The sequence below is a fragment of the Nematostella vectensis genome, chromosome 3 (genome assembly GCF_932526225.1).
Source record: "Nematostella vectensis chromosome 3, jaNemVect1.1, whole genome shotgun sequence".
NCBI classification, from domain to species: domain Eukaryota; kingdom Metazoa; phylum Cnidaria; class Anthozoa; order Actiniaria; family Edwardsiidae; genus Nematostella; species Nematostella vectensis.
Genome location: NC_064036.1, coordinates 8,888,367 through 8,915,950, shown reverse-complemented (window position 1 = coordinate 8,915,950; position 27,584 = coordinate 8,888,367). Strand labels below are relative to the sequence as shown.

Genomic DNA, 27,584 nt, shown 5'->3' with positions numbered 1-27,584 from the left:
TATTTGTAATAAACAAACCTTTTGCTTTTATAAAAAAATCGAAAAGTACTTACTTCTTTCATCGAGATTGATCTGATAAAATAAGAAGTGTTGGGCACCATCTCGATTAAAAAGGCGTTTATGCACATTCCTTTAATAGAATGATTTGAATTTGTCCAAAAGTCAAAAGTCTTGCAGTTGTAGATAAAAGCTCTTTTCTTCCGTATTCTTGTTTGCGCGCGATGGAGCTTGAAAATCTACTTTCTTTTCGAGGTAGGAATAATGCCTTTCTGAATAACGATTAAAAGACGGTTGTGTATTTAGCTACAATGAATCTATTTATGCAATGAAACTACGGCAAGTATTCGAATTCTTTTTAAGATTTGATTTTCCGCGCGCTCCAAGGTTTGTTTACACATCTTTAGAAATTGAAAGACACAGAGGTCAATGTCATTAGTCTTTTTTGTTGAGGTAAATAAGTTATTTTTGTGCTTCTGTGAAATCTTGAAAATGGCGCCTTTGCGAGTGTGATCCTCTCGCTTACAAAAACGCGTGAGTTAGAACTTTGCTCCCCGGTATAATATTGAAATAAAAAAAATTTCGCACACCTCTTCTCCAGTAATGTGTAGAAATGGTATGAGTTTTCTAGCTCAGCTGTTTTTCCGTGAAAGGTGTAGCACATTCCATTCCTTTGCGTATTGTATATTATAGATTGTTGTTATTGTTAGTATTATTATCGGACACGATTGTGACTTACTTTCAATGGCTTTTTTAACGATTTCCTGGGCAAGAGCATGTGGGTCCTGATCCTTGCTAGGTACTATGACACTCCCTGGGATACTGGTTATGTAACCAAGTCCGGTCGTGTCCGTGTCGTTGCCAATAGCGACGGGGATAACGATTATGTGGTCTTCCATAAGCGGTTTAGCAGCACGGCGAATCTCGCTGGGGGCTGTTGGGGACTTCTCGTCCACCATTACTACTAATACCTATAAAAATAGATGAGTAAACTTAACCTCTTTCGGGGCTGTTCGGGAGTGTTCTTCCTTTTCGATGGAAGGGTAAAGAATATCTATAAAAAACATAATATACGTTAAACGATATTTCAAATAGATGCATATAGTTCAACAAACATTTAGAAGTCGACCCGTATCTATGCATAATACATACTTTCTTGGCGTCAGGTCTGGCCCCCGCAGACTTGAACAATTGTCGACCACTCTCCAGAACTTTATCCAGGGCTGGATTGCCGTCACTTGGGGGCAGCTTGTCAACTAACATCTGCAGGTTTTTACTATCTTTCTCCATACGCCCAAAGTCCAAGACAACCGTGGTTGACGCCCCAAACGTTATCAGACTATAGTGCAACTCTGTCGTGCCATACTGGTTAATTACGGACCTGATGACGTCTCGCATAAGCTGTAGTGTGCGGCTGGAATCACGTGCTGAACCACTTACCGCAAAGGCCAGATCAATCTTCGGTATGTTGTCTATATACAATAGCACCAGTTACAATACTTTTATGAATTATGACAATATATATAATACAAGCAGTAGCTTGCTTTATGAATCAGTTCACTGAAGTTGAAAATGGTGAGTTTGAAAACAGCAGAAGGACACATTTTAGGTATATCTCAGAAAGAACTGGAATCATTCGTATAAACAAAACAGCTCATATGTATTGAGGTACTTGACATGGTCTACTAGGAAGGTTGACTAGGCATGGTTGGCTGGGTATGGTTTATTAAGCATGCTTTAATGGGCATATTTTTGAAAACATTGTTTACTGGACATGGTTTACTGGACATGGTTTACTGGGTATGGTTTACTGGACATGGTTTACTCGGTATGGTTTACCGGGTATGGTTTACTGGGTATAGTTTACTAGACATAGTTTACAGGGTATGGTTTACTGGACATGGTTTACTGGGTATGGTTTACTGGATATGGTTTACTGGACATGGCTTACTGGGTATGGTTCACTGGACATGGCTTACTGGACATGGTTTACTGGACATGGTTTACTGGACATGGCTTACTAGGTATGGTTTAATGGGTATGGTTTACTGGACATGGTTTAATGGGTATGGATTACTGGACATGGTTTACTGGACATGGTTCACCAGGCATGGTTTACTAGGTATGGTTTACTGGGCATGGTTCACTAGATATGGTTCACTGGAATATTTACTGTTCATGTTTTGCTAGCAATGGTTTACTGGGCATGGCATAGTAAATCACTGGAGTAGATTATGCCTTACCTTTGATAACCTTCTCCATGATGTTCCTACCAAGGATTGCAGGAGTCTCGTTGCCATCAGACTCAATCACGTTTTCTTTATCGTTAGTACTTCTAGTAATCTTGGTCTTATCCACTTGGTTGCCTATAGCTACTGGGACCACTTTAACGCCATTGTTTTCCAGCTTTCGTGCAGCCAATATGACATCATCGGTGTTGACGCCTATTGATCGAAAAGAATATAAAATTCAATGTAAGAAATAAAATTGAGCTTTTTAAAGCATTTTTAACACTTTTTCTGTGACGTCCACCTGCTCCAGTCAAAAAATCTAGTTTACTATAGATAATCGAAAGAATAATCATGGTATATTATTACCAGCAGCACCTAAAGTGCAACTCACCAGTATCATGATCCATAATCACCACCAGCACCTTGCGTGCATCAGGACGTGCACTAGGGGCCTGGAATGCGTTATATCCCTCTTGCAGTGTTGTAACCAGTGGAGTACCCACTGGACGAGATGGCAGTTTGTCTATAAACTTTTTAAAGTCTGTTTTACTCGGGAATTTCTAGAAAATACAACAGAAATTTGATACAAAGCAAGCTATGGATACAACATGGGAAAAGAGAGTTCTATATTGTTGTTTTTGCATATTTATTGTTTGCTTTTATTATGTAAAAAAATGTTTCTATGTGACACGAAAGTTCTTACGGTAGTTTTACTCCTGTTTTACACAATGAACAAGGGATACATCTTACGATAAGGGAATGTGTGTGATGTAGCTACCTCTCTCATGTCCCCAAATTCCACGTGTCTAGTGCCATACGTGATTACACTGAAGCGAAGCTCTTTCGTGTCATATTGATCCACAATCCACTTCACCGTGTCCTTGACACGTGACAGGCCGCCAGATCCTGTCATGCTGACGGCGAACACCACGTCTGTCTCTGGAAGTGATTTCTTCGGAGCTGTAATTCACAATCAGTGTTAGATCAGTAATGCTAAACACGAAATACGAACTGCATGAATATGCATAAGTATAACTTTTTTAAAAGAAATCTCTAAGGCTTTTTTTATTTAGCTATCTAAACAGCTCTATTGTAATCACAGCCCCTATAAGCAAAACTCTTAAGGGCTGTTACTGTAAAGCAATGTTTTCGGCTCGCCTTTTCTTTTTAAAACATCATTATGGCCTTACCCTTAACAACTCCTTCAATAACTTGATTTGCAAGCTTTTTCGGGTCCCCTGATGTGTTCGCAGTAATGATAGGTCCAGCTGTCAAGATATTAAGCTGCCCAAGATTAACTTTGCTTCCTATGGCTATAGGGATAATGATGATTCCCTCTTTTGTCAGAGGAAGAGCTGCTGTGTTGATCTCGCTCGCACTCAGCCCAGAAGACTTATCAACCATGATGACTAGCGCCTGAAACATGCAAATAAATGAAACACATTAAATAGGAAATTGCTTACACCAACAAACATCCAAAAGGGAAGTGGTCTGAGACAAACACATCCTATGGGAAAAAGGCTTTGCAACACATCAAATGGGTAAGAAGTCTCACAAAAACATATCAAATGGGGATTGGCCTCACACAAACACATCAAATGGGGAAATGGTTTCACACATACACATCCAATGTGAAAGTGGTCTCACGCAAACAAATAAAATTGGAAAGTGGTCTCACACAAATATATCAAATGGGGAAGTGGTCTCACACAAACACATCAAATGGAAAAGTGTTCTCACACAAACACATCAAACGGGGAAATGGTCTCATACATTAACATCTAATGGGATAGTGGTCTCACCCAAACACATCAAATGGGTGAGTGGTCTCACACAAATATATGTGGTAGTGTCCAAACAAACACATTAACTGAGTTTGTGCCACATACCTTGACGGCGGTTGGACGGACATCAGGAGCATCAAAGATCTTTTTAGCATGCTTCAACAATCTCACAAGGTCTAGTTTCCCATTGATTCTTTGCGTCCTCTGTACAGCTTTTTTCAGGGCGTCGGGGCTTGGGAAGGTATCACCGAATCGTACGGCTGTACTTGCGGTGGAGCCAAATGGCAGCACGCTATAATGGAGTTTATTTATCCCGTAAGTGTCTATCACAGATAGAACAGTAGACTTCATTAACCGGAGAGAGCTATCCATGTCCTGAGCACCAAGAGCAAAGGCAATGTCTAGGCCAGAGAACGGCAGCATAGGGCGACCTGTGACACAATAGAAATGATTTGCTGTATAACTAATACTAACATTCTGCCTAAGCGTATTGAAAAGATTGACCAGCAAAGCCGGTTCAGATCATGGTATATTCTTTCGTTAAAGTGAGTACCCATCTGATAGTACTTTCTCCATTATCTGGTCACCAGGTATACCCATCTGATAGTACTTTCTCAATTATCTGGTCACCGAGGGCTTAACACTGGAGCGTGTCCAAGGCGACCAGAAGGTGGTCAGCATCACCCACCTGTTAATACTTTTTCCATTATCTGGTCACCACGTATACCAACCTGATAACATTTTCTAAATTATCTGGTCACCACGTACACCTAACTGATAGTGTACTTTCGCCATTATCTGGTCACCAGGTATACCCGCTTGATAATGTACTTTCTCTATTATCTGGTCACCATGTATACCCATTTGAAAGTACTTTCTCAATTATCTGGTCACCAGGTATACCCGCTTGATAATGTACTTTCTCTATTATCTGGTCACCATGTATACCCATTTGAAAGTACTTTCTCAATTATCTGGTCACCAGGTATACCTACTTGATATTACTTTTATTCTATTATCTGGTCACCAGGTACACCTACCTGATATTACCTTCTCCATTATCTGGTCATCATGTATACCCACCTGAAAGTACTTTCTCCATTATCTGATCACCAAGGGTTTCACCCTGGATCGTCTCCAAGGCGACCAGCAGGTTGTCAGCATCCTGGGTCAACCTCAGAAGTTCCGTTTTATCAGCCTCGCGCCCAAGAGCAACGGGAATCACACGTATGCCGTTATCTTCTAGGGGCTTGGCTACCCTAATGACATCCTTCTCGTTGCTGCCAGACTTCCTGTCTGCAATGACTACCAGCACCTGGTGAGTGGGTTAAAAAATCAGCTTAAGAGCGTTCACTGAAAACACCGCCGAAGTACGCAAACCAAAAACATGATCATTAAAGCATACAAACAAGCAGATAATAAATTAATCGGACAGAATCAATCAATGAATCGTTAATCAACCAAACAGAAGGGTTCTTTAGTGGGCGAAAACCATCAAAACCATTAACTTTGAGATAACAGCTTTTCTCCTATCATTTTTTAGGTCAAGGAGGCTAGTTAGTAATTAATTCTAACATTTTTCTCATTTTACTCGTTATAAAATTGATGTCTAGTATTCTCAAATCTCGTCCGATTTTATTTAAGTTTTCGGATGATAATATTTAATCATCCGTATTTGATGGGCTACTGTTTTATTTTATTTATCGGTAACCGATTTAAAGTTATTAAACATATGAACAGACCAGTACTTTATGAACTTTCCAAATATTTCCAAAAATAAGCAATGCTTTAACTTTAAATTTGCGTAGATACATAACTTATACTTAGGCATGATGAGGATCATAGTGGCAAGTCTAAACTGACCATGTAATTTTTTTTTTGTCAGCATGACTCCATTTTCAACCATTGCTTCGAGCAACATTACGTTATCCTGCAATTTGATTTTTTTGAGAGAGCAGATACACCTTTTTAGCCCATGAAATCTAAGTGGTTGTCTTCATATATACGCAAAAGGAACAGAGGTATAGGTTATTTTGATTTAATCATAACCAAAAAACAAATTCGTACACTTATTGTTTAGATTTTGAATCCTCTTGAAAATTCAATGTCTTCGCTTAAAAATAGACAAATAAGCAATACCGTGCTTACTTGTTTTAGTGGAGTTTAGGGAAACCTTCAATACAGTTACTTACCAAGTTCTGTCCCTATCCCGAAATACAATATCGGGAATGAAGTATTTTTAACCCGCTCTCTATCCCGAGCCAAAAAAAACTTGCATGCTCAATGGAAACCCTCTAATTATTCATGCTGTGGAACCATTTGCACGTGCATAGAGACATTTCTCTATTATTGTTATGTAGCAAACTGGTAACGCAATCTTGAAATAAGTTTACTGCATAACAATAGAGCGCCCTGTTATTCCCTTGCAAAATGTCTCACAGGTCCACATTAAAAAGGAGCACATCAAATACGGATAATTAAATATCATCCTCCGAAAACATGAATGAAGTCGGACGAGAGACTACTAGAAGTCACTTTTATCTAACGAGTACAACATTGAAAAAATGTTAAAAAGAATAACTTACGAGCCTAATTAACAGGGTATTTTGGTTGTTTATAAGTAAGGTTGCCAAAAATTTTTTTTTATAACAACGTCTAATTTTCAGTTGAGCCTGGGCCGTTCTTGTTTTTTGGACATTTTAAGGCTGAATATGTTCTTAACGATGTTCTTAAATTTTAGTGCATACAAGAATATAATAACCAATGAATTATTAGGGAGAGAATTACATCAATGATCAATAGCAATAAAAGGTATTACCTTTGTAGATTGTGGTCTTGCATAATTGTTGAACATCTTCTGAGCGGTAGCCATAGCCCTCTGGAGGGAGGGAGCGCCGAACGTCCTCGGGGCTCCTGTGATTGCCTGACGCAGTGCATTTCCTGTTGGCAAAGCGTCACCAAGCCTAACAATGGTCTTCGGGCTGGACCCGTAGGTGATGACGCCATAGCGTGCGTTGTCACGACCGTAAATCGTGACGATGTGTCTGAGCGCGCTTTTCATCAGTTCAAAGTTTTCTGCGGCTTTGGCCGATGATGCTGAGATGGCAAATACCAAATCAAGAACAGGGTCATCCGGCAGCTCTAAAATAACACAAGTTGATATATTGATTCATAAACTGATTTATAGCAAACAGTCATCCATAGTCAATTCAGTATAGCCCTCGTATGGGCCGAATACGTGGTCGTAACAAGTGCTGGTCGCTTACAAAAGTCGAGGATCAGGGTTAGAAAAAAAAATCACAAGTTTCACCGTAAAGGACCTGCTGGTTACCGCCAAAAAAATAGCGAGCCCGGTAATCAACGGGATTTTTCAGGAGCCGGTTCCTGGGAAGTCCGATAATTTCATCTTGCCATGGGGTTATCCGTAGGTTTGATTTTGTTAGCGTTGGCCGATAGCTTTTCGGCCGATATAAATCGGTTCCCGATAGCAAAGTTGTCCCTCTTATAGCCATCGATGGATGAGCAACCAGAAAACTGGTTTGAATAAAATATACAAAGGAAACCCGGTAATCAGCAAATATTACCCTTATTTCATTTCATTGGCTGTAATTGCCTCCCAAAATTGTTTACAATGGTTTACAAACGCGGTCATGTCGTAAGCAATTTTAGTCTCCCATTATCTCCAACATGAAATCAAGGGCTTTAGTTTCTAGTATTGGACGTCGCTCAAGTTCGCGGAGTTAATTAGGACTTGTTTTCTTCATGCAAACGTACGAAAAACGCCAAAACACACCGAGCGCCATTTTGAACAATGGCAACAGCTCGTCCGTCATCTTGGTTTCTGCGATTTACGGGCAGATGGCAACTATGGGGTCTCCTACCTCTGCATTTTCTGGGATTTCACCCGCCGATAACTTTATCGACCGTTTCAGGAACCGAGTTTAACTACGAATAGGATTATCTGGGGATAAAGTGCTTCTAGGGGACGGCCTATGGTCGCTTACTACAGCGGTCGCAGGTAGAGCTATGACTTTATTCTGAACTTGTGACTTACTTTGTTTGGCGAGCTGCATGATTTTCTCTCCAAGTTCCTTCGGATTCTCGGATTTCTTGGAGCTCAGCTGATGTCTCTCATTGGTTGCGTAGCTAGCAGTCTCTCGGTTATTAGCCACGCTACCAAGAGCCACTGTTATAATTTTAGTCCCTTTACTCCTCATTTGCTTGGTAAGCTCTACTGCGTCTTGGTTATCAACAGTAGATCCCTTGTCAGACATCAAAACAAGAACCTGGACGGATAAAGAGACTCAAATATAAAGACAAGAACCAGAACTAACAAGAACCAAGGGATAAAAAGGCTGTTAAAGAAAAATCTGAATAGATAAAGATATGGGCATGGGGCTAGGTATTGGTCATATCCTTTTCGGTATTTGGCCATTACCTTGAGTACATTTGGTCATTACCCTGTGAGTATTTGTTCGTTACCTTGTGGGTATTTAGCCGTTACCTTGTCTGTATCTGGTCATTGCCTTGTCTGTATCTGGTCATTACCTTGTGTACATTTGGTTGTTTACTTATTGCTATATGGTTCTTACCTTGTGAGCATCTGGTCGACTAACGTGGCTTTTAAACAGCATGCTGGCTGTTTCCAGTCCTTCGTTTACGTCGCTCCCTCCACTTAATGCCTGTATGCCTGAGACCCGTCGCTTTAGCTCATCCTCGTTTGGGAAGACGTCCTGAAATCGGATGACTGTGCGGGCGGTTCTCCCGTACACCACTACACTGTACAGAACTTTGCTATGGCCGTAGGTGTCAATGATGGAAATAATGGCGTCTTTCATGTGCTGTAAGTTTGCAGAAAATGTACTGGATGTTGCACTCAGGACAAACATAAGATCTATCATCGGTGAGTCTCTAGTGCCTAGAACAGAAAAATAGGTATTAAAATAGCGTTGATTTTCTGGATTAATCCCATCGATCGAAAATGAATGAAATTGAGCGCTACAGAGCTATGTAAGTAGATACACAGACCAATGCTCTTTGCAATAACCTCAGAAATTGACTGACTGTTAACCTATTGCTACGTTGAAGGTTCCTTCTCGATGTCCCAGTTCATTATTGCGCAATAAAGCTTTGCTTTCCCTCTCACCTGTACATCCCAATAAAATAATGTCATATATATATATATATATATATATATATATATATATATATATATATATATATATATATATATATATATATATATATATATATATATATATATATATATATATAAAATGATGGTTGAAGGCTTTCATAGAAAGTGCTCAATACTCGAAAGTAGAGCGGTGTATAGTGTTGGTTTGAGAAAAAAATACAAACTACATAGGTTTCCCTACAGGTCTGTTTCGTGGTTGCCCACTCATCAGGGGAATCCCCTGATGAGTGGGCAACCACGAAACAGACCTGTAGGGAAACCTATGTAGTTTGTATTTTTTTCTCAAACCAACACTATATATATATATATATATATATATATATATATATATATATATATATATATATATATATATATATATATATATATATATATATATATATATATATATATATATATATATATATATATATATATATATATATATATATGATATATATGATATATATGATATATATGATATATATGATATATGATATATATGATATATATGCTTACGTTTGCTAGCTATGTTGATAATTCGCTCTCCGAGCTCCTGTGTACTCTCCTTTGCGCTATCTCTGATGTTATTTCCGCTTGCCGTAGCCAACCTGTCCATGTCCGGTATCGGCCCTTTTGCCATTCGCACTGTCACAATGCTCACACCCTGTGCCTGGAGGGCAGCCTTAGCCCTGTCCAAATCCGCAGCACTCATTCCTGATTGGCTGTCAGTGATGACAACCAGTACGTCACGGCCTTTTACTTTAGGGCCCTTGAACAGTCGACTGGCTTCTGCCAATGCACTCGCGAGATTTGTACCACTAGGACCCTTATCTGTAAGCTTTACAAACTCCTTTACTTTCTGGTCGCTTGGGAAGTTATCTTTGAAGCGGATGCGCGTCTTGGCGGATTCACCGTAAGTAATGAGTCCGTAGTGCAGCTTACGGCGTCCATACGTGTCGATAATGGACGCAATGGTATCGGTAATGCGTCTGAAGGTGTCGGAGGCGAACCTGCCGTTAGCGTTGATTGCAAATGCGAGGTTGAGAGGGTCCATGGAAGCACCTAACATATGATAAGATGTCAGGTTAATACTGATACAATACCTGCAATATTTTATTTCTTATTTTAAACTGTTGTTATAGTGGATCTTCAATTTTAATGTAACTTGAAAATGAAAATGACCCAGGCCTATAGCCAGGATTTTCAGCAGGGGTTTGTTTACCCATTTAGCAGGCCATTTTTTTAGGTAGCTCGTCCAAGCTCGCAGTGTTACTCAGTTTTCATTCATTAGGACCTTCCAGTCGAGTGGGGGCTGCTTCCGGACACCCCGAAACCCCCTGGCTACGGGCCTGCGATCTAAAATCGGGCCTGTGACGTTAAAAGGTGAATCTGGAAGGTGAATCCCTTGTTATCCTGGATATGTTTCTAAAAGATCTCTAGGGGGAAGACATTTGGCCAAATAGCAAAACCATGTGTGACTACATACAACACTTGAAAAATCTATTTTTTACCTTCCTGACAAATCATCCGTGCAACGTCTCTCGTGCGGCCATGCATGTCACTGAAAGATGCTAGCCGTAGGGTATAATCGGGGAGAGCGATGGCGTTGAGCTCACTTGTCGACAAACTGACTCCAGCAGTAACCACCATCGGTGTTACATGCTTCTCCTGTAAAAGAGTCACACGATTCGTTTAAAGAGAATGGAAAACAAAATACAAAAGCGGCGTACGCACACCCTTAATTCAGGAGGTCTTTCTTGACCTCTAAAACCATAGGAGGGTAGTTAAAGTGGTTGGAAAAGGGAAATGAGTGTCCGGTATAAATATTAAAGGGGTATAAAAAACGCGCCCTTTGCGTTTTACATAAATGGACAAGGTACAAACCTTTAACAGATTCATCACTTCGCTGTATGACTTTGACTGATAGTCTGCACTAGAAGCCATTATCACCATCAGTACTCTTGTTACATCTTTCCTGACACCTCCCTCGCTGGTAAACAGTTTGTCCGCAGCTTCTTGAAGGGCGAGGTCGGTTCTGATAGACCCGGCACTGGACCCAGGATTGTACGGAGTGTTGAACACTTTACGCTTCACCTTCTCGGCATGGGAGTTGACAGAGTCGCTGAACTTGATATCGAGATATGGCTGCTGGTTATAGTGGATCAGGCCGACGCGGGTTTCGTTAGTAGAGACATGGAAGTAACCGATGAGTTTAGCAAGCCATTGCTTGACAACTTGGTAGTTCTCCCAGCCCATGGATGAGTCAAGAAGGATTCCAACTTCCATTGGTCTGGAACACGCTACAATATGTCAAGCATAAGAGAGACATTTTGGACATCTTACTGTCAATAAGTTAAAGATGCTCTGCTCTACCTCTTTCTACATTTCGGCCGGGGGTTATTCGTGCTGGGAATTTGCTTTCATGTGCGTTTTAATTTAGACCCAAATGAACCGATTAGAGGCCATGTCAATAATAATCAGAGCATTTAAATCCTGACGAGATAATTCGCCTACCTCCACAAGGTCCTTTATTGTGTACAGTAAGAAGGCTGTCTCTCCATGTACAGGCGCGAGCCTGCAGCACGCACTCGTTGGCGTAATCTCGATCATCACTGCCGCAAACTAGCTGATCACTGCGAGGACATGTCCGCCGGCACTCACATTGCGTACGCCCGTCATAGTACCACACGCACTGGCCATAAAACGCGCACTTCACTTTACTGCACGGATCTAAAACAACATTAATAAAAAATACAATAACAGAGCGCTCAGCAGATCTTGTTTTAATAATCAGAAAAAAGTCATATATAAGTTATTGCTTTTTTTGAAAGTAGAAGACACATTTGATATAGCACCAAGGTTGAACGTGGTTGAACGAAAAAGGAAATAAGGTTTACGCGAGAGACAAAGAAGATCGAGCTTACCTTTCATCACTGCCATATAAGATCCCGGCACAACAGCAGACAGCGCGTTAGCAGAGGGGAGGGAGAACGTAAACTCATCACCGGAAGTGAATGTGCCAACAGAACTTAAATCCGGGTTAGTGCCTACTGCAATAGCCACCACCTTCACGCCCTTGTTTCTGAGTGGTGATGATGCAGCTTGCAGGCCTGCGGGATCTTCAGCGACACTTTCCCCTGTCAAAATCACCAGACCTTTCACAGCGTTCGGCCGAACGATACGGGGGTCACCGAACAGGAGGAGTTGGGCACGACGTAGAGCATTCCCTACTGTCCCTCCCCTGGTGAGTACTGCGTCATCTACTATACGGTTGACTTGAGTACCATCGAATATGTTGAAGCGCGTCAGGATCACGCCACGCCCGTAGTTGATAAGTCCAATACGGATCCCAGCGTGGGATGTCCCGTACGCATCAATGAACTGTTTGATGAAGTCTTTTTGAAGTTGGAAAGTTTTTGTGTCGATGTCTCCAGCACCACCGAATGCAAACACTAAATCCATGGGTTGCTCTGCAATTAAACCGCAACGTGATTGGAAATAGGTAAACAATTGTCCTAAAGGTGTGCTATATCTGATCAAAGAGTACCAAAAAAGTAAAGTGCCCTATCGATATATTTATGAAACGTCAGCGAAACGTCACATTCCATAGTGGGAAGCTATGATTGCTTAAACGGCAGCAAAAAAATTCAAGGGAAATTTAGGTTAAGGTCACGTGTTGGGCCCTCGAACCATGACGTAATTGGCTTAATGAAACCAATGACCTACATGCTAAGATTGAATTTCTTACTTCTATTTCAACAAAAAGGAATGTAAATATTTCTCAATAGAAAAAACTCTAAAAAGCTTGTATATGTATTTCATGGAATCTATAAAGTTAAAGCTTATAAAGTCACTCGAGAATGAGACATCTGCCTTTGCTAGTATCATATCAATCAATGTTCAAATAAGGAATTGACAGAGCAACTGTTTTAACCCATTGACTCCTGGCTATTTTTTGAACTCACAAAAAAAAAAACAGACAGAAACCAGATACCTCCCCCTATTTTGAGTTTGATACAGCCCGTCAAAGTCAAACACCGCTGCACCTAATCAGCGTTATACTAGCTTTCCAACAGTGCTTTACGGTCCTATTTTCAGTCCCTTTTCGCTGTGCTAATGTGAGCACAAATTGATCGTTGCTTGTATTTTTCATCAAAAATACAGCTATGAGCATATTGGGAGAGTGTCCTAGGACATCATGAAGTCTATTGGGGCATAATTGAGTGCTGTGCTTATGGATATTCGCAAGCAAAGGTGGATACATGGTGATTTTTTCTTGTTTCGCTTTGCCTGGATGAGAAAATAATTTTCCAATGAATCACCAAAGCTCTCCTAATGCTGTCTTTCCTAAACAAATTGATTCCAAAATTGTGTACACTGCTACTCTGGGTCTGTAAGACCTGGAATTGATTTCTTGGCTTTGGGGTGAAAAAACCGTCTGACTTGGGGAGAGGAGTATTGACTGGCCCTCCCCTACTGGATTTTCCCACGGATATCCCAGAATGCTTTGCAATCCGTTATGGCATTCAAGTGGTTTCACAAGCCTTCAAGGAGTGTACATTGTGTTTTGAGGCCATGGAAATGGACCTGGAGGATCAGAATAAAGGTATCTATTTGTGTCTTGAGCTGTGTTTGCTGATCTCTCTCCCTTGTGTGGTATTTTGAGCGTTTTGTTGAGAGGGGTGATTCTGCTTTTTTTTTTTTTTTTTTTGAAAAAAAAAATTGTCAAAAAACCTGAGCTAATATTTGGCTAAAGAGTAGTTGCTATCACCTTGGTTGGATGCATATCTTCAAGACCATTTATATCTTAGACTGATGCCTGAGTATCTTCATCTTGTTGTGTTTATCTTGCATTTAGGAATTTTATGTTGTGGGTACTTCTCAAGGCCGGTACAATAGGTAAGTAAAATAGATGATGTATGATATATGTTACTTCAGCGATGTACAAGATTCTTGTCTGGAATACTTACGTATGCAGTACCCTGAGTGCAACACGTTAACGGGCTGGTAGCGCCGGCAAGACTCCGCCCTTAGTCTGCACAGGTTGTCGTAAGTAATACCATCCGTGCCGCACACGCGAGACTTCACGAGAGGACACGCAGCAGGGTCAGGGCACGTGCACACAGCACCTCCATCTCGCACAATACAGTAAGAATAATACTTGCACTGTAGATTCGCGCACGAGGGCTCTGAAATAGTCACACACAAATAAAAATGATGATGAAACACAACACCAAATATACCCAGATGAGATAATGTCACTCAAGCATGCTACCATAGAAGGTTTAATTAATCTGCGATACATACCGACAGTACAGGGGCCTTTATGCCAGCGGACTATGCTGGTTTGTTGTGCGCAAGCAGCACTCTCAAGATCTTTGTCGTTATTGTATGTCTTGCCGTCGGTCCCGCAAATTGGATCGTATGCGGGATCGGGCCGAAGGTCGCATTCGCAGCGGGCGTAGTTATCGGCACCTTGTACGCATTGGCCATTGAACGGGCAAAGCCTCCAACGACACGCAACCAAATCTAAAGGCGGTAGATAATATTTAAAGAAGGAATTGTGGTATAAAGGCGCTTATCTGGTCCAACTCGTCATTCCCCTAATGCCACGTCAAACTTCGTAAATATCCAAAATACAGAGCCATATGATAGCCTCAGTCATTTCTAAGTTGAAAAGAATGTTTTCTATACACAAGGCAATAGCGGCGAGCTTTGAATTTGTTTTCTACAACAGAACAATGACAAAAATGCAAAAGAAAGAAGAAAAAAGAACCCTAAATTGTTTGCTTCAAAACATTTCAAGTCTTTATTAATTATCCATCCAGAGAAGAATGAAAATTTAATTGTTTTTCGAATTATTGATGTTTTCTTAGACATTACCAGATTACTTCGAACTTGCTCTCACACATTGTCATTTACTGCTTAGCGCAGCGGAAGTCAATTTTTTTTGTCCTTCATATTACACTGTACTCATGGCAATGTTTACTTTCATTGTTAGCTTAAGTGGATTGGTGTGGTTACCTCCAAGTATAGCCTTTACAGTGGAACTGACACTTTTTCTCAACTGGCTAATAGATGTCACTGGAACCAGAAACTCGTCACCAGGAGCCAAGCCTCTCACTTTACCCACGGACTGACTATCACCGAGCACGACTGGCACGACCTTGATGCCCGCACTCTCAAGCGGTTTCGCTATGTCGCGCAGGCTCCTTGGGTCGTCCACACTTTCACCATCGGTAACAGCGACAAGAACCTGTGGAACAAAGCCAATGCTCCCGAGAGGAAATACTAATGGACGATCAACAGAATAATCGAAAACGATAATGTAACTTTAAAAGAGTGGAAAAGGCACATGACTGAAATGCACCTTCCAATAAGCATGTTCCAATAAGTCGTTCATGACCATAAAGTGTAACACAACCATTTGACACGTATGTCGTAATTTTGCTAAACCCGGTTCATATGCAACCTTGGAAACACTGGGTTTATTTTATTCCTAAAGAGTCACTTAAAAAGGAAAACCTGGTCACTGGCTAGTAAACAACTTAATAGGAACTTGAATTGTCATCGCTGAATAAACAACAAATTATCTCTCTACAGGTCCTATAGGGAAGCGTTGTTGTCCTTAAAGTGTGTGTATGTGTCAAACAACAAACTGAACAAAGATCGGGGGTTCGAGTGCATGCTCGAATTGTGACCATTTCTTGCTTCTATAACGCTAAACATTGGTAACAATTTTAGGGAAAATAAAAACTTCTTATTACTATTTTCATGTCATTGAAAGGTGAGAAGGCTTTGATCCTCTCTGCTCAGCTGGCGAACCCCCTCCCACCTTCCATGCCGCGAAAACACGAAAACAACTTCGGGTAAAGTTGTCTGTAATGGGCTTTTTCCTTCACGGGTGAAACAGAGGGAAGCAAAACCTCCTGTGTTTTTGAGGATACGTACTCTAGAACGTCGTTACCGTAAATCACCACCTCACCTTTGGATAGGAGTCCATGAACCTCTTTTCCTGGTGGATTTGTTGAAGAAGTCCTGGTACTGCATCTCTGAGGGACTTTTCCAGCGAGCCTTTCCCTTTTGTGCTTTCCATCACATTCAAGTAAGCAGGGATCTCAGAGTGGTCAGAGAAAAGTTTGGATTGGAAAGTTGCCTGTCCACTAGGCTTGAAGTACATAAAGGAATACGTAATGCCTTCATCGGGCAACTGGAACCGATTGGCGAGGTCCTTTAAGAACAGCTTAGTTTCGACGAGTTTCTCGGGCTCGTCACTCCCTCGCGCGTCGATAGCAAAGAATAGGTGAACAGGCTGTTGCTGGCCTGATAAACAACAAAATTCACTAAACTATAGTTACCTTCTTATCCATGATAATTTTAATGCAATACTGTTGTTATCTAATTGACAATCTCAATTAGACATTCTCAAGTACCCCTAAAGTCTGACACCGCTTAAAGCCGCATTATCACCAGTTTACTTCCGGAGGTCCGACGGAAACAGCAACCGTTTAAAGACAATAGAATCTATTAGAATCCGCGCTATTTAACAGGCCATCCGCTCTAAACTATCAATCACACCCTAAAAGGAACTTCCAATAGACATACTGCTGTCACAATTTTGAAATATTTTTCGCGTAATCGACCGGAAGTATACTGGTGACAATGGGGCTTTAAGAAAAGCTGATATACTGTAATTTACCGCAGGAGCCGTAGTTAACAGTGGTAATACTCCTCCGTCGAGAGCAGGATTCCAGCTGTAGCAAGCACTCATTATCGTAGGTCTGACCGTCATCACCACACACGGGGTAGTTCACACTAGGGCACGATCGAGGACACTCGCAAATATGGCCAGAACCGTCAGCGGAAGGCACGCATCGACTGTAGAATGGACAAGTGATGGACAGGCAAGGATCTGCAACAAAACAAATATCCCACATGTTATCGTGGAATGCACATCACACGTGTTATCATAGGACACACATCACACGTGTTATCATGGGATGTACATCACGTGTTTTCATGGAATTCACATCAGTTACGTTATCATGAAATTCACATCACTTGTGTTATTATCATGGAATGCACAACACAAGCATTATCATGGAATAAACATCATGCGTGTTATCATGGAATGTTATCATAGAATACACAACACATGTTATCATGGAATGCACATGACATGACACATATTGATAGATGAACATCACATGTGTAATCATGGGATGCAAATCAAATGTTGTATTCAAAGCTGTCAACTCAACCGCATTAGGCGGGTGTCCCAAAACTTTGAACCCCATCACAAACCTAATTGTTGTGAGAATGTTCATACATTCTCTTTATGAACCCACATCGGCTCTCTTGGATTTTTTAACATATTTACTGTATTTCACACAATTTAACAAGATTTCTGTCGAAGTTGGGTTAGACGTTAGTGGGATGGACATGTTATCTTTTAATGCCTTGTGAATATTTTCTGGTACAAAAGGCACATTAGTACCATGGAAAAAAGCAGCAAAAGACCCTCATTACTATACCAGATTACATTTTGTTTTGTTTATTCGGAATAAGTATTTTTTATTGAAATGTAAACAGATAGCTTAATGGAATGCTGACGGAAATATGTTATTTGTATCGTAAAATACCAGTATTTTAAAGGCTGAGGTCATGGTTTTTTACCGACAGCTTGTAAAAAAAAACATCTATTTTTTTCGTAGATAGAATTCACATCTTTGTTTACCTTACGGTCGCACGAGGCGAGATATGGCTTTTGACAGTTTCGTAGAGAACTTCGTTTTCAATTTTCAGTGAAAGGGATGAAAGCATCCATTAATTTTGACCGATAGAATATTTTTCATGAAGTTTCCTTCGCTTTGACGATTCTTTAATTTTTCTCTTTAATGTGGATACGATATGCAGAAAAATTTCTCAAACGATTTGTAGTTACGTTTCGTATATATGATTTGATTTGCTGCTTTTTATCCCCAATAACAAATTCTTTGCAACTTGAAATTGTCGCGCGCGTTGCAAAATCATTATGGCGGGAAATTTTCAAAACACAGGGAGTTCGAATCCGATTTTCCATAAAAACAGTAAATCTATAAAAAAAATTACAAAGTAAAATGTTTTAATGTGAAACTCGGTAAAATTGTACGCAGAAAGTAAGTTTTCGATTGTCAATTTAGAAATCGACTCATTTTTTTGTGGAGTTTTGAGGTGAGCGGCCGAGAGCCGATCAGAATGCGGGGGCTCGTTAGTAATTCTTTTTTTTTTACTCGTTTTAAAATTGAGGTCTAGTAGTCTCCAATCTCGTCGGATTTCATTCATGTTTTCGGAGGATAATGTTTCATTATCCGTATTTGATGTGCTACTGTTTTATTTTAATTATTGGTATTTAACATATGGACAGACCAGAATTTTATAAACTTATAAAACTTATAAACTTCCAATATATTTCCCAAAATAACCGATATTATTTCTTTAAATTTGCGGAGGGACATTACTTATACTAAGGCATGATGGGGATCATAGTGGCAAGTCTAAACTGACCATGTAAATATTTTTTGTCCGCATATTCAATTTTCTACCTTTGCTTTGGGAAACATTGCGTTTGCGCTATCTTTTAAGGTCTTTGTTCCACCGTCATGTCTCCCTTGTCGATTTTAAAGAGAAGACATCGAATTTCCAAGAGGATTCGAAATCTAAATATATACACAGAAATGTTATGACGACATGAAGTTTGTACTTACTAGTCCTGGCCATGCAGCCCATTTGTTCCACCTTCATGTCTCCCTTGGGCTTGCAGTGCGCACACCAACCCCCGCATTTAGCAGAAACAATCCGACCATCCTGGGACTTCTCATAATTCTGCATCTCAACTCCTGGTGGGAAGCCTCGCACCGTCCACATAACAGAGTCGCTAAGTCTGAGCCCAGTCCCTGAGAGATTGATCTGAAACGTAAGGATCCGTTTTTTTTTATATATATTCTGGTTGCTTATAACCAGAACGGCCACCTGTATTGAAGTTCGAAGTCTCTTGCTATGGAATCATTAAACGCCAGGTATAGAACAGGAGCTACACAGGGGAATCCCCTTGGCCGCCAAAAAGTGGGTCATTTCTTACTGAAAGATCTTGCATATTCTATATCCTTTTTCGGGGTCTCAATGGATTTAAACGTTTTACCGCAAAATGGCCAAAACCTTAACCGTAAATTTGAGGAAAAAAATAATCATCAACGGTAAAAGATGCCTAAAATTTAACCGTAACCGTAACGCCTTTTTTTAACCGTTTAACGTAAGAAAGTCTATTTTCTAACCGTTTACCGTAAATCAGGTTCCCCCATCGAGACCCTCTTCTTCTATAAATCACTCGATTTTTGTCAAGTCTATATATTAATTGCTGATTCTCTCTACATGTAAGTACTTTCCGCGCCAAAACACAAACGCGCGCATTCTAGCACAACGGTTTTTTTTTTCTGGAGAAAATGTACAACACTTTCCCATTGATTTCCATTAATAATTGTACCTTAAAATGCCCTCGTCTACATGGCCCGTAGTGCATTGAGAAGCAATCACCAGCTGTCCCGAATGAGATCTGTTTGCCAAAGGAGGTTTGCGAAAATGCAAAGTCATTTCGCACTATCCTCATCTTGCTCACATCAAGTCTGATTCGTCGAAACCTGAAAACACATTTTTTTAGGGAAGTCGAATGTCTGACAGCAAGAGAATACACCCCATAAATATACCGTAAATACACCCCTTCTTGATTCACGCCCTGAAAGAAATTCAAACCTTGTCATTCCGGCGGCTTTGTAAGTGAGTCCACTTGGCTTGCCGTTACACTGGTAGCGTGCAGAGTAAGGTCTCTGAGGCTGCCTCTTCTCGTAGATGTACGCGTAGTTTTCCTGTTCGCCAGCAACTAACGTGATATACTCCTTTGGCGAGTCAGTGTTCATTCCATGGCAATACACACGCACAGGAATGTTACAGCTGGCGTTCAGGTACAGATGGTAGTCACCATCTACTCGGCCGACGCCAGATCTTTTAATCTCAGCACAGCTTGTGGATCCTGGTTAGTGAAATAAGCTTTTAACAAAAGGGTAGGATGTAAGAGAACAAATCCCCGTGGCCCATGATATCGTCCTTGAAAGTTATTTTAAGAACAAAGAGCTATTTTTAGATTGCGTGATCTTGTCAATCATGGCATCCATGTATGGTGCGTCGCGCCAAATTTCGCTGTCGTTTTTCTTTGTTTTTAGCTGCTCCTCAAAGCTCATGATCACAATGCTGGAAATGCTTCTCGTACGATGATGTCCTGGTATCATACTCTCTTGCTTTTTATGAATACCTTGATCAATGAGCAAATTGGTTATATATTAAGTATAGCAAATTGGTTATATATTAATTATACCTAAATGCTACCATATTTCGAGTCACGGAGTATGTAGCGTTTGCGAAATACGCAAACCCCCGCAAAACATTTCGCGAAAGTGCCCGCGAAATTTAGTACCAATAAGGTACCTTATATTTTCCTCTTTCATTAAAATAATACTTTTAATAAAATCCAAAATGGTAATTTGCCTATCGGGAGTTGCTAAGCTGATGAGCCCTGTTATTACCGGAATCTTTGATAAACGAAGTCCGCACCCGTCCCCTACCCTCCTCTCCCCCAAGATTTGAGCTGTCGACATTTTTGGCTGTAGAAAGAATGCCAATAGTGACGTACCGCAAGTCCCGAAATGCGCCCGGTAGATGAACGTCTGTGATTGGCACCTTGCTGCCGTCAGTAGGCATAGGTTGTTGTATGTGTTACCATCACTACCGCAGACCGGGGCATATTCCCTGGTGCATGCAGCCGAGCATACACACTTGGTCTTCCCATCGGCCCCTGCCTGGCATACCCCGCCGTACTTGCAGGGCTGAACGAGGCACGAGGAAGGGTTGCCAATGTTGCCGCCACTTCCACTGTTTCGGCCCACAGACACTGTGCACACATTGGAAAAGAACAAATACTTGTTAAAGACGTTATAAAGACGATGTTTCATTTGGCATACCTTATAGCTACACTTCGAGTCACTGCATGTAGACCTTTCAGCTTTAGCGCCTTATATGCACTATTATTAATCTTTTACTATAAGCGATTAACACAATTAAATATTTAAGTATTGCGAATATTGTTTTATTTAGTAAGTGGATATATAGTTTATTATGATTAGGTTTGATTGACTTGCGTTTATTATGCAAAAGTTTATTTTCTAAATCTCATCTAATCTAATATCTGGTGGACAATAAGCTATTTATTGATTCATCAGAATCATCTAGCTTGCCATATTCTTAAAACCCTACTGCAACAATTTTGCTAAACTGAGGCGACTGAATGGTGGTTGGCGGATTATGAACACAAATCCTGAATCACAAATTGAAGTTATTTTACATGATCTCTTTTCATCCCTTTCGAGTTGGCAAAACAACAACACCCAACCCGCGGGGGAGAAGGACAAAATAAAAGGAGCAAATCCTCACGCGCAGTGGTGGGGTGGTGGTTACTAAAAATAGCCGGATTCGGACTCGACATGGCGCGCGGGTAATACCAAAGTGTCCCTCTCTTATCTTATGCTCTCTTGCGCTGAATCAAAACTCTCGATATAACTTAACTATATCGAGGGAAATTGACAAAAAAAAACGTTAATCTAGAGGCATTTTTACTTAGATTCGTCATAAAACAAATGTACTGTATTTTTTTTTATAGAATTGCAGTTTGAATTTATCATATTAGAATCACAAAACAAAAGCAAAAATAGTATGATATACTTTAAACATGTTTGTATCCTTCACAAATGTGCGTGGTGCGGATCACAGTATTTAAATCAGTTAAAGTCCCTTATCAGTGGCACCAGTCTATTCTTGAAAAACATACTTTTCGACAATTTTACGGCCCTGGACTTTCGTTTAGGAGGAATGTTTAATATTGACTAAACGCTCGACTAGTTAGTCTTAAGTGATTTCAGTTTTATCTAAAATTGCGTGTTGTTGTTCGTGATTTTAATGAAGCTGGTTGTGTTTATTGTTCTACTAACTAGTTTTGGAGAATATTTCTAAGAGCTAATGTGATACGTTTTTACTTGGATATCTGTGGTAGCCAAGCCAATTGTTTGTTGTCTCGAGATATAATACCCAAGAGCCTGATGATGATGATAACGATATAATGACGTAACAATGACGTAACAATAACGATATAACGATCACGATAATGATGATGATGGTACTAAAGTAAAGGTTCATGTTGGCTGGAGGTCCGAGGTGCTCTTGTCGTGCTGACGGCGCGTGTCGATAATTCAAGCATGTCTCAAGATCAACGTATCACCATCTATACCAAAGCGACTAAATATTTGCTAAAAGAAAAAAAAGGCTAGTACTATATTGCGAAAAACCCAATACAACAACACTTTTCTGCGCGCGTGGAAAAGATTGGTAGATTACTAAATTTGTTTGATCACAAAATTCTGAAGGTCAAGATATACCATAAGCTGGTAAGCCGTCTAGAGAACTACTTCTGGAGGATTCACGAATTCGACACACTTCCTCTACTCCCAAGGGCATTAAAGACTTCTTTATGTCTATCCTAAGCATAACAAATGGCTTTGATTTAAAATATTATTTGCCTCAATTTAATTCTAATCAATTTGAGACTAGTTTTACTTTGCCAACATAAAACTAGATTGCTAGTTTTGAGTGTCTTGAAGAGCATAAATACAAGCATTTGGTAATCATTTGAGAAATTTTTCTCCCGGCAAGGGCTGATCAAAGTAAAGACCAGTTAACAATCTAGTTCGTGACTCGTCGCTGGCTTGGTAGGATAATCTTGGCTAATGGGTAGTTTTTTTAGTATCAGGGAAAAAAAATACTATATTGCAATAGTTGTCGATCCAGCAATGCCGATTGACAGAAGGTAATCTAACGATAGCTAAAAAAACTTTTGCAATATTTAGATTCTTGAAAAAAAAGTCTAAGCTTTTTATGTCCTGAGCAAAAGTAGAAATATTTGCTCTATGAATAATTCAAAAGCGTTTCTACTCTTTCTAAATAAATGAGTGATTTTAATGACTAATTGTTAACGAAGAAAATTATTAAGTAAACGTGTCTAGGAATAGTATGCCAATTAAATGCCCGTATGGCTGTATAATACTATAAACTGGAATCAAGAATTCCGTGTTCTCAAGGATAAACCTTTACGTTGACAGCCCGTCTCAAGCAGCGAACCACCTCTTATGTCATATTACTCAATAGGTTCAAGATCGTATGAAAATTTGTTTAAAATGCCAGTCGTAGACACACAGTTAGTAAAACAAAAATGGTATAGCCAGAATATAATAAAAAAAATTGTCAAAGTTCTTCTAAATTTGTGATGGAGGATTAAACTATGGATACTTAAACTGGCTCTATGACGTTATTATCTTGTAGATTATTAGATCTCGGCACGCGAGGCCAGAGACACTAACAGTAAAGATGATTTTCAGATAAGCAAGCCGTTCCGACTTACCCAGAGCATTCATAGCTTCTTGTACGTTAGGCTTCAAGTTGGCTAAGGAAGCTTTACCGATAAGCTGTCCCTTTGCGTTTCGTTCGGCGATCCATATGCGCAGATCTCTAATTCGGTGAGGATGACCGCATGAATACGCAAGTTGAATTTGCTCAAGCAATATATTACCCGGCACTTTTTCCTCTCCATTCTCTGGGGATAAAACTTGGCGAACTTGCACTAGTGCGCTTAGTTGTCCAGAACCTTGTGGTCTTAGTGCAATTGTTTTTGCCCTAAACGCTACGAAATCTCCCCCAGTATAACGGGGAAGCGCTGGACACGACCGAGTAAATGGGTCGGCTACGCCATGTGCCTTATCTTGATATATTGTGCATAACAGCAAAATACACGCGAACACACGTCCGACAAACATTTTGGTCGACGTAGCGGCCACCATCAACGCCGTGACATAACCTCCTTTCCTTGACACAGACTGTGCTCTACGAGAATTCACGAGAAACTAAGATGAGTTGATAACCAGCGCAGGGTGATGATGAGGTCTGACGGACAGCCAGCTGAGTGTTTTCAAGCGTCTTTGATTTGTTGGTGTCGTTCCCTAGTCTCGCCTATGTCCCTTCTAGCAGCGAAGCAGCCGTCAAGCGAGAAGTCGACGCAAACGAGAGGATCAGTCCCAAATGAAATGATGTCTATGCCCGGTAATCTAACACGCGTTATGGGATATGAGCTACGCAAGTCAGAGGGCATCAGCGTCACATTTAAAATTCACGCGCTCTTGCGGTCAGCCATTCAGAATACTACCAATAGCATGCTTGTTATATAACAACACAATGCCGTGCCGATTTAGCCTGCGTTACAGCCAAACTAAACTGGGATCAGTTTTATAGTTTGGATATGTAGATTTTCAAATTTCGAATGCTGGCGTATAAGAGACGGACCATAAATACTTTACAGGGGTGGGGGTGGGATGGATGCAAAAGTATAAAACAAAAATGGAGCAGGCTCCAAAAGCAAGAAAAATAAACACATTCGAACAACTGGAATACCCAGTTAAAAGCCAATGGAACAGCGATAAACAGCGAAAAATATCGAGCACAGCTACTCCCTTCAACCAAATCCACATGTGTACCCTGCCCTTAAAATGTGAAATGGTTAGTCCTAATGCCCTTATTTGTACTGATTACAGGAAAATTCTGTGATTTCGCGAAACAAAAAACGTTTTTTTTTAACTCGCTAAGATAACAACTGTACTTCAAACTTGAATCTACTGTTTAACGAAGGCGCTATTGATTCAAAGAAATTAATGCACTAGCCAATTGAAACCTCCACCCCCATTGTGCAGGGGAAGGGTGGGGGATTAGACTTTGACCCTGTACAAAACAGAGAAAAGCCCCCACCCCCTCGGGACAAAACTGCAGTCAAATTTACCTACCCCTCGGGATGCAAACTATCGTCAACTACCCGACAACAAGTCATCTGAAATAAGCCTTTATCTTTCAAAACCAGTACATTTCAGCGCGTACATTTGTATTAATAACTAAAATATAGATTTAGGCATTGCCTAAAAGCGGAGCTTATTTTCGCTTAATAATTTAAGATATATTAAATATTATCTTTTTTCCTTTTTTTTTGCTTTTGACGACGTCAACGATTTCACAGATCACGCGACCAACTTGTCATACCCCCACCCTTGATATATACATAATTGACACAACAAGTTTAGTTGTAATGCGATGTTTCAGCGTCAGGGTAGGTACTTTATTGACGTCATCGATGACGTCACGTGACCATCTCATTGCAACCCATTTGAAACATACACCACACCTACCGAGTTTTGTTGTCATACGATGTTTCTTTAATGAAATGTAAATATTTTTATTTTGATAACGTCAGCATATTTTTGCTTCTAGTGACGTCACTGATGGCGTCAATATCACGTGACTATATTGGTGCCCCCCCCTTGACACCTTCATGACACATGCTACCTCCTGTTGAAAATCCTGGCCACGCCGCTGAAGATTGGTTGTTATATGTTTCGTTCATGAGATATGGATATTTTTGTTCTTAAATGAAATCGGAATAGTTTTGCTTTTAGTGACGTAATCGATGACGTCACACAACACGTGACCATATTGTTGCAACCCCCGCCCTAGACACTTACATGACACCTACCAAGTTTGGTTGCCATACGATGTTTGCTTCGTGAAATATAAATATTTTTTATTTTGATGAAGTCAGCATATTTTTGCTTCTAATGACGTCACGCATCGCGTGACCATATCTTGGCCCCGCCCTTGACACATACATGACACCTACCAATTTTGGTTGTTATTCAATGTTTCTTTCGCGAGAAATGAATGTTTTTCTTTTATTTTGATGACGTCAGCATATTTTGCTTCTTGTTACGTCATTGATGACGTTACCATATTGGAACACCCCCCCTTGACACCAACATGACACCTACCGAGTTTGGTTGTGAAACAATGTTTCTTTCAAGAGATATGAATGTTTTTGCTTTTAATTAAGTGTTTTATTGCTGGCGAATTCCTGCTCGACTGCCACAAAGACAAAAGAAATGTCAGAAATTTCCTTTGTCCTATAGTCAGTCAAGCGAAAATTCGTCATCAATGCTGGCAGTTGCTGGCGCAGTTTGCACGGGGCTTTTACATATTTGCTTTGTTTACCACTTTTTCTTAGGTATGGGTAAGGGAAACAGTTACCAAAAAAATGGAAAAATAAATTATCTTCATCTGGCGTTAGTTATATCATTCATATTCGTTTTCGCACATTTCCCCATGCAGCTTGCCACACGCTGATACATGGAATTGCTTGCTACAGAAGCAGGCCCGTACCGAGGGGGGGTACAGGGGGTGTGAACGTACCACCCCACCCCCCTCCCTCAATAGACGTGCAATTTGTAAACAAAACTATAAAGCATAAGCTAAGATTTTTATCAGAGAACTCACTCTCCCACACCCACCCACCCCGCTTCCCCGGAAAATTTGATCCATTTTTCCGGATTTCGCACTCCCACCCCCCCCCCCCCCCCCAAAGAAAAATCCTGGGTACTGGCCTGACTAGAGTTTCAAACCAGAAACTGACATGACTTATGTTATTCATTTGTCTCCAAGCCTCTGTGTTGGGGACAAGTGTTAGAGTAAAAAAAAACTGTCAATTACCCCACCCCGCCCACGGGACAGATTCTTGTTCACAACTGCTTCAACACCCCCGCGTTAACCCCACACTTACTCGGGACCATGGACGTAGGTTTTCAAATGACTAGAGCATAAAAGTTCCTTAGAAGTATATTTAATTATTAACCGATTAATGAGGAAAGTTCTGTTAACGCCAGGCTGTGTCCTTATTTAGCAACACCAGCAAAATAATGCAAGAGAATCGTGGCAAGCAAATGTGAAATCGGGAATACCATTATCCCTTGCTTCTGCGAAAAAAAAAATTATAGCCTCCGTGTACACTAAACAAAATATACACTAATAACCCACCTTCCCAATAGTTTTCACCCACCGCTCCAATCCCCACGTACACTGTTCACCCACACTCCCACCCACAATGGACACTGTTAACCAACACTCCCACCCACAATGGATACTGTTCACGCACACTCCCAACCACAATGGACACTGTTAACCAACACTCCCACCCACAATGTACTGTTCACCCACACGCCAAGCCCCATGAACACTGTTAACCCACAAGCCCAGCCCCATGAACACTGTTAACCCACTCTCCCAGCCACAAGACAGTCATCCATCTTCTGTCCTCTTATGCACTGTCCCACCCATCCCTTCGCTTCCAGACCGTCCAACAGCACACACAACCTACAGGCTTATAAGTAAAAA

At 40.6% G+C, this 27,584-nt stretch overlaps 1 protein-coding gene across 1 annotated transcript in view; it reads right to left on the bottom strand.

Annotated features, from left to right (window-relative positions):
- LOC5512095 overlaps window positions 1-24,466 on the bottom strand; it is a 121,016-nt gene extending 96,550 nt beyond the window's left edge. The window contains exons 1-26 of the mRNA XM_048725831.1: window positions 23,728-24,466; window positions 20,914-21,171; window positions 19,980-20,256; window positions 19,714-19,867; window positions 18,938-19,139; window positions 16,891-17,103; window positions 16,177-16,514; window positions 15,216-15,447; window positions 14,499-14,720; window positions 14,162-14,380; window positions 12,116-12,661; window positions 11,706-11,921; window positions 11,076-11,491; window positions 10,703-10,859; window positions 9,708-10,253; window positions 8,605-8,930; window positions 8,067-8,298; window positions 6,831-7,153; window positions 5,096-5,327; window positions 4,118-4,443; window positions 3,419-3,644; window positions 3,007-3,188; window positions 2,620-2,788; window positions 2,241-2,441; window positions 1,150-1,469; window positions 737-968 (exon numbers count right to left, since the gene is read on the bottom strand). Of these exons, the coding sequence (XP_048581788.1) occupies window positions 737-968; window positions 1,150-1,469; window positions 2,241-2,441; window positions 2,620-2,788; window positions 3,007-3,188; window positions 3,419-3,644; window positions 4,118-4,443; window positions 5,096-5,327; window positions 6,831-7,153; window positions 8,067-8,298; window positions 8,605-8,930; window positions 9,708-10,253; window positions 10,703-10,859; window positions 11,076-11,491; window positions 11,706-11,921; window positions 12,116-12,661; window positions 14,162-14,380; window positions 14,499-14,720; window positions 15,216-15,447; window positions 16,177-16,514; window positions 16,891-17,103; window positions 18,938-19,139; window positions 19,714-19,867; window positions 19,980-20,256; window positions 20,914-21,171; window positions 23,728-24,163 (7,201 nt within the window). The 5' untranslated portion in view covers window positions 24,164-24,466. The remainder of the gene's footprint in view (window positions 1-736; window positions 969-1,149; window positions 1,470-2,240; window positions 2,442-2,619; window positions 2,789-3,006; window positions 3,189-3,418; window positions 3,645-4,117; window positions 4,444-5,095; window positions 5,328-6,830; window positions 7,154-8,066; window positions 8,299-8,604; window positions 8,931-9,707; window positions 10,254-10,702; window positions 10,860-11,075; window positions 11,492-11,705; window positions 11,922-12,115; window positions 12,662-14,161; window positions 14,381-14,498; window positions 14,721-15,215; window positions 15,448-16,176; window positions 16,515-16,890; window positions 17,104-18,937; window positions 19,140-19,713; window positions 19,868-19,979; window positions 20,257-20,913; window positions 21,172-23,727) is intronic.
- Between the last annotated feature and the right edge of the window lie 3,118 nt (window positions 24,467-27,584).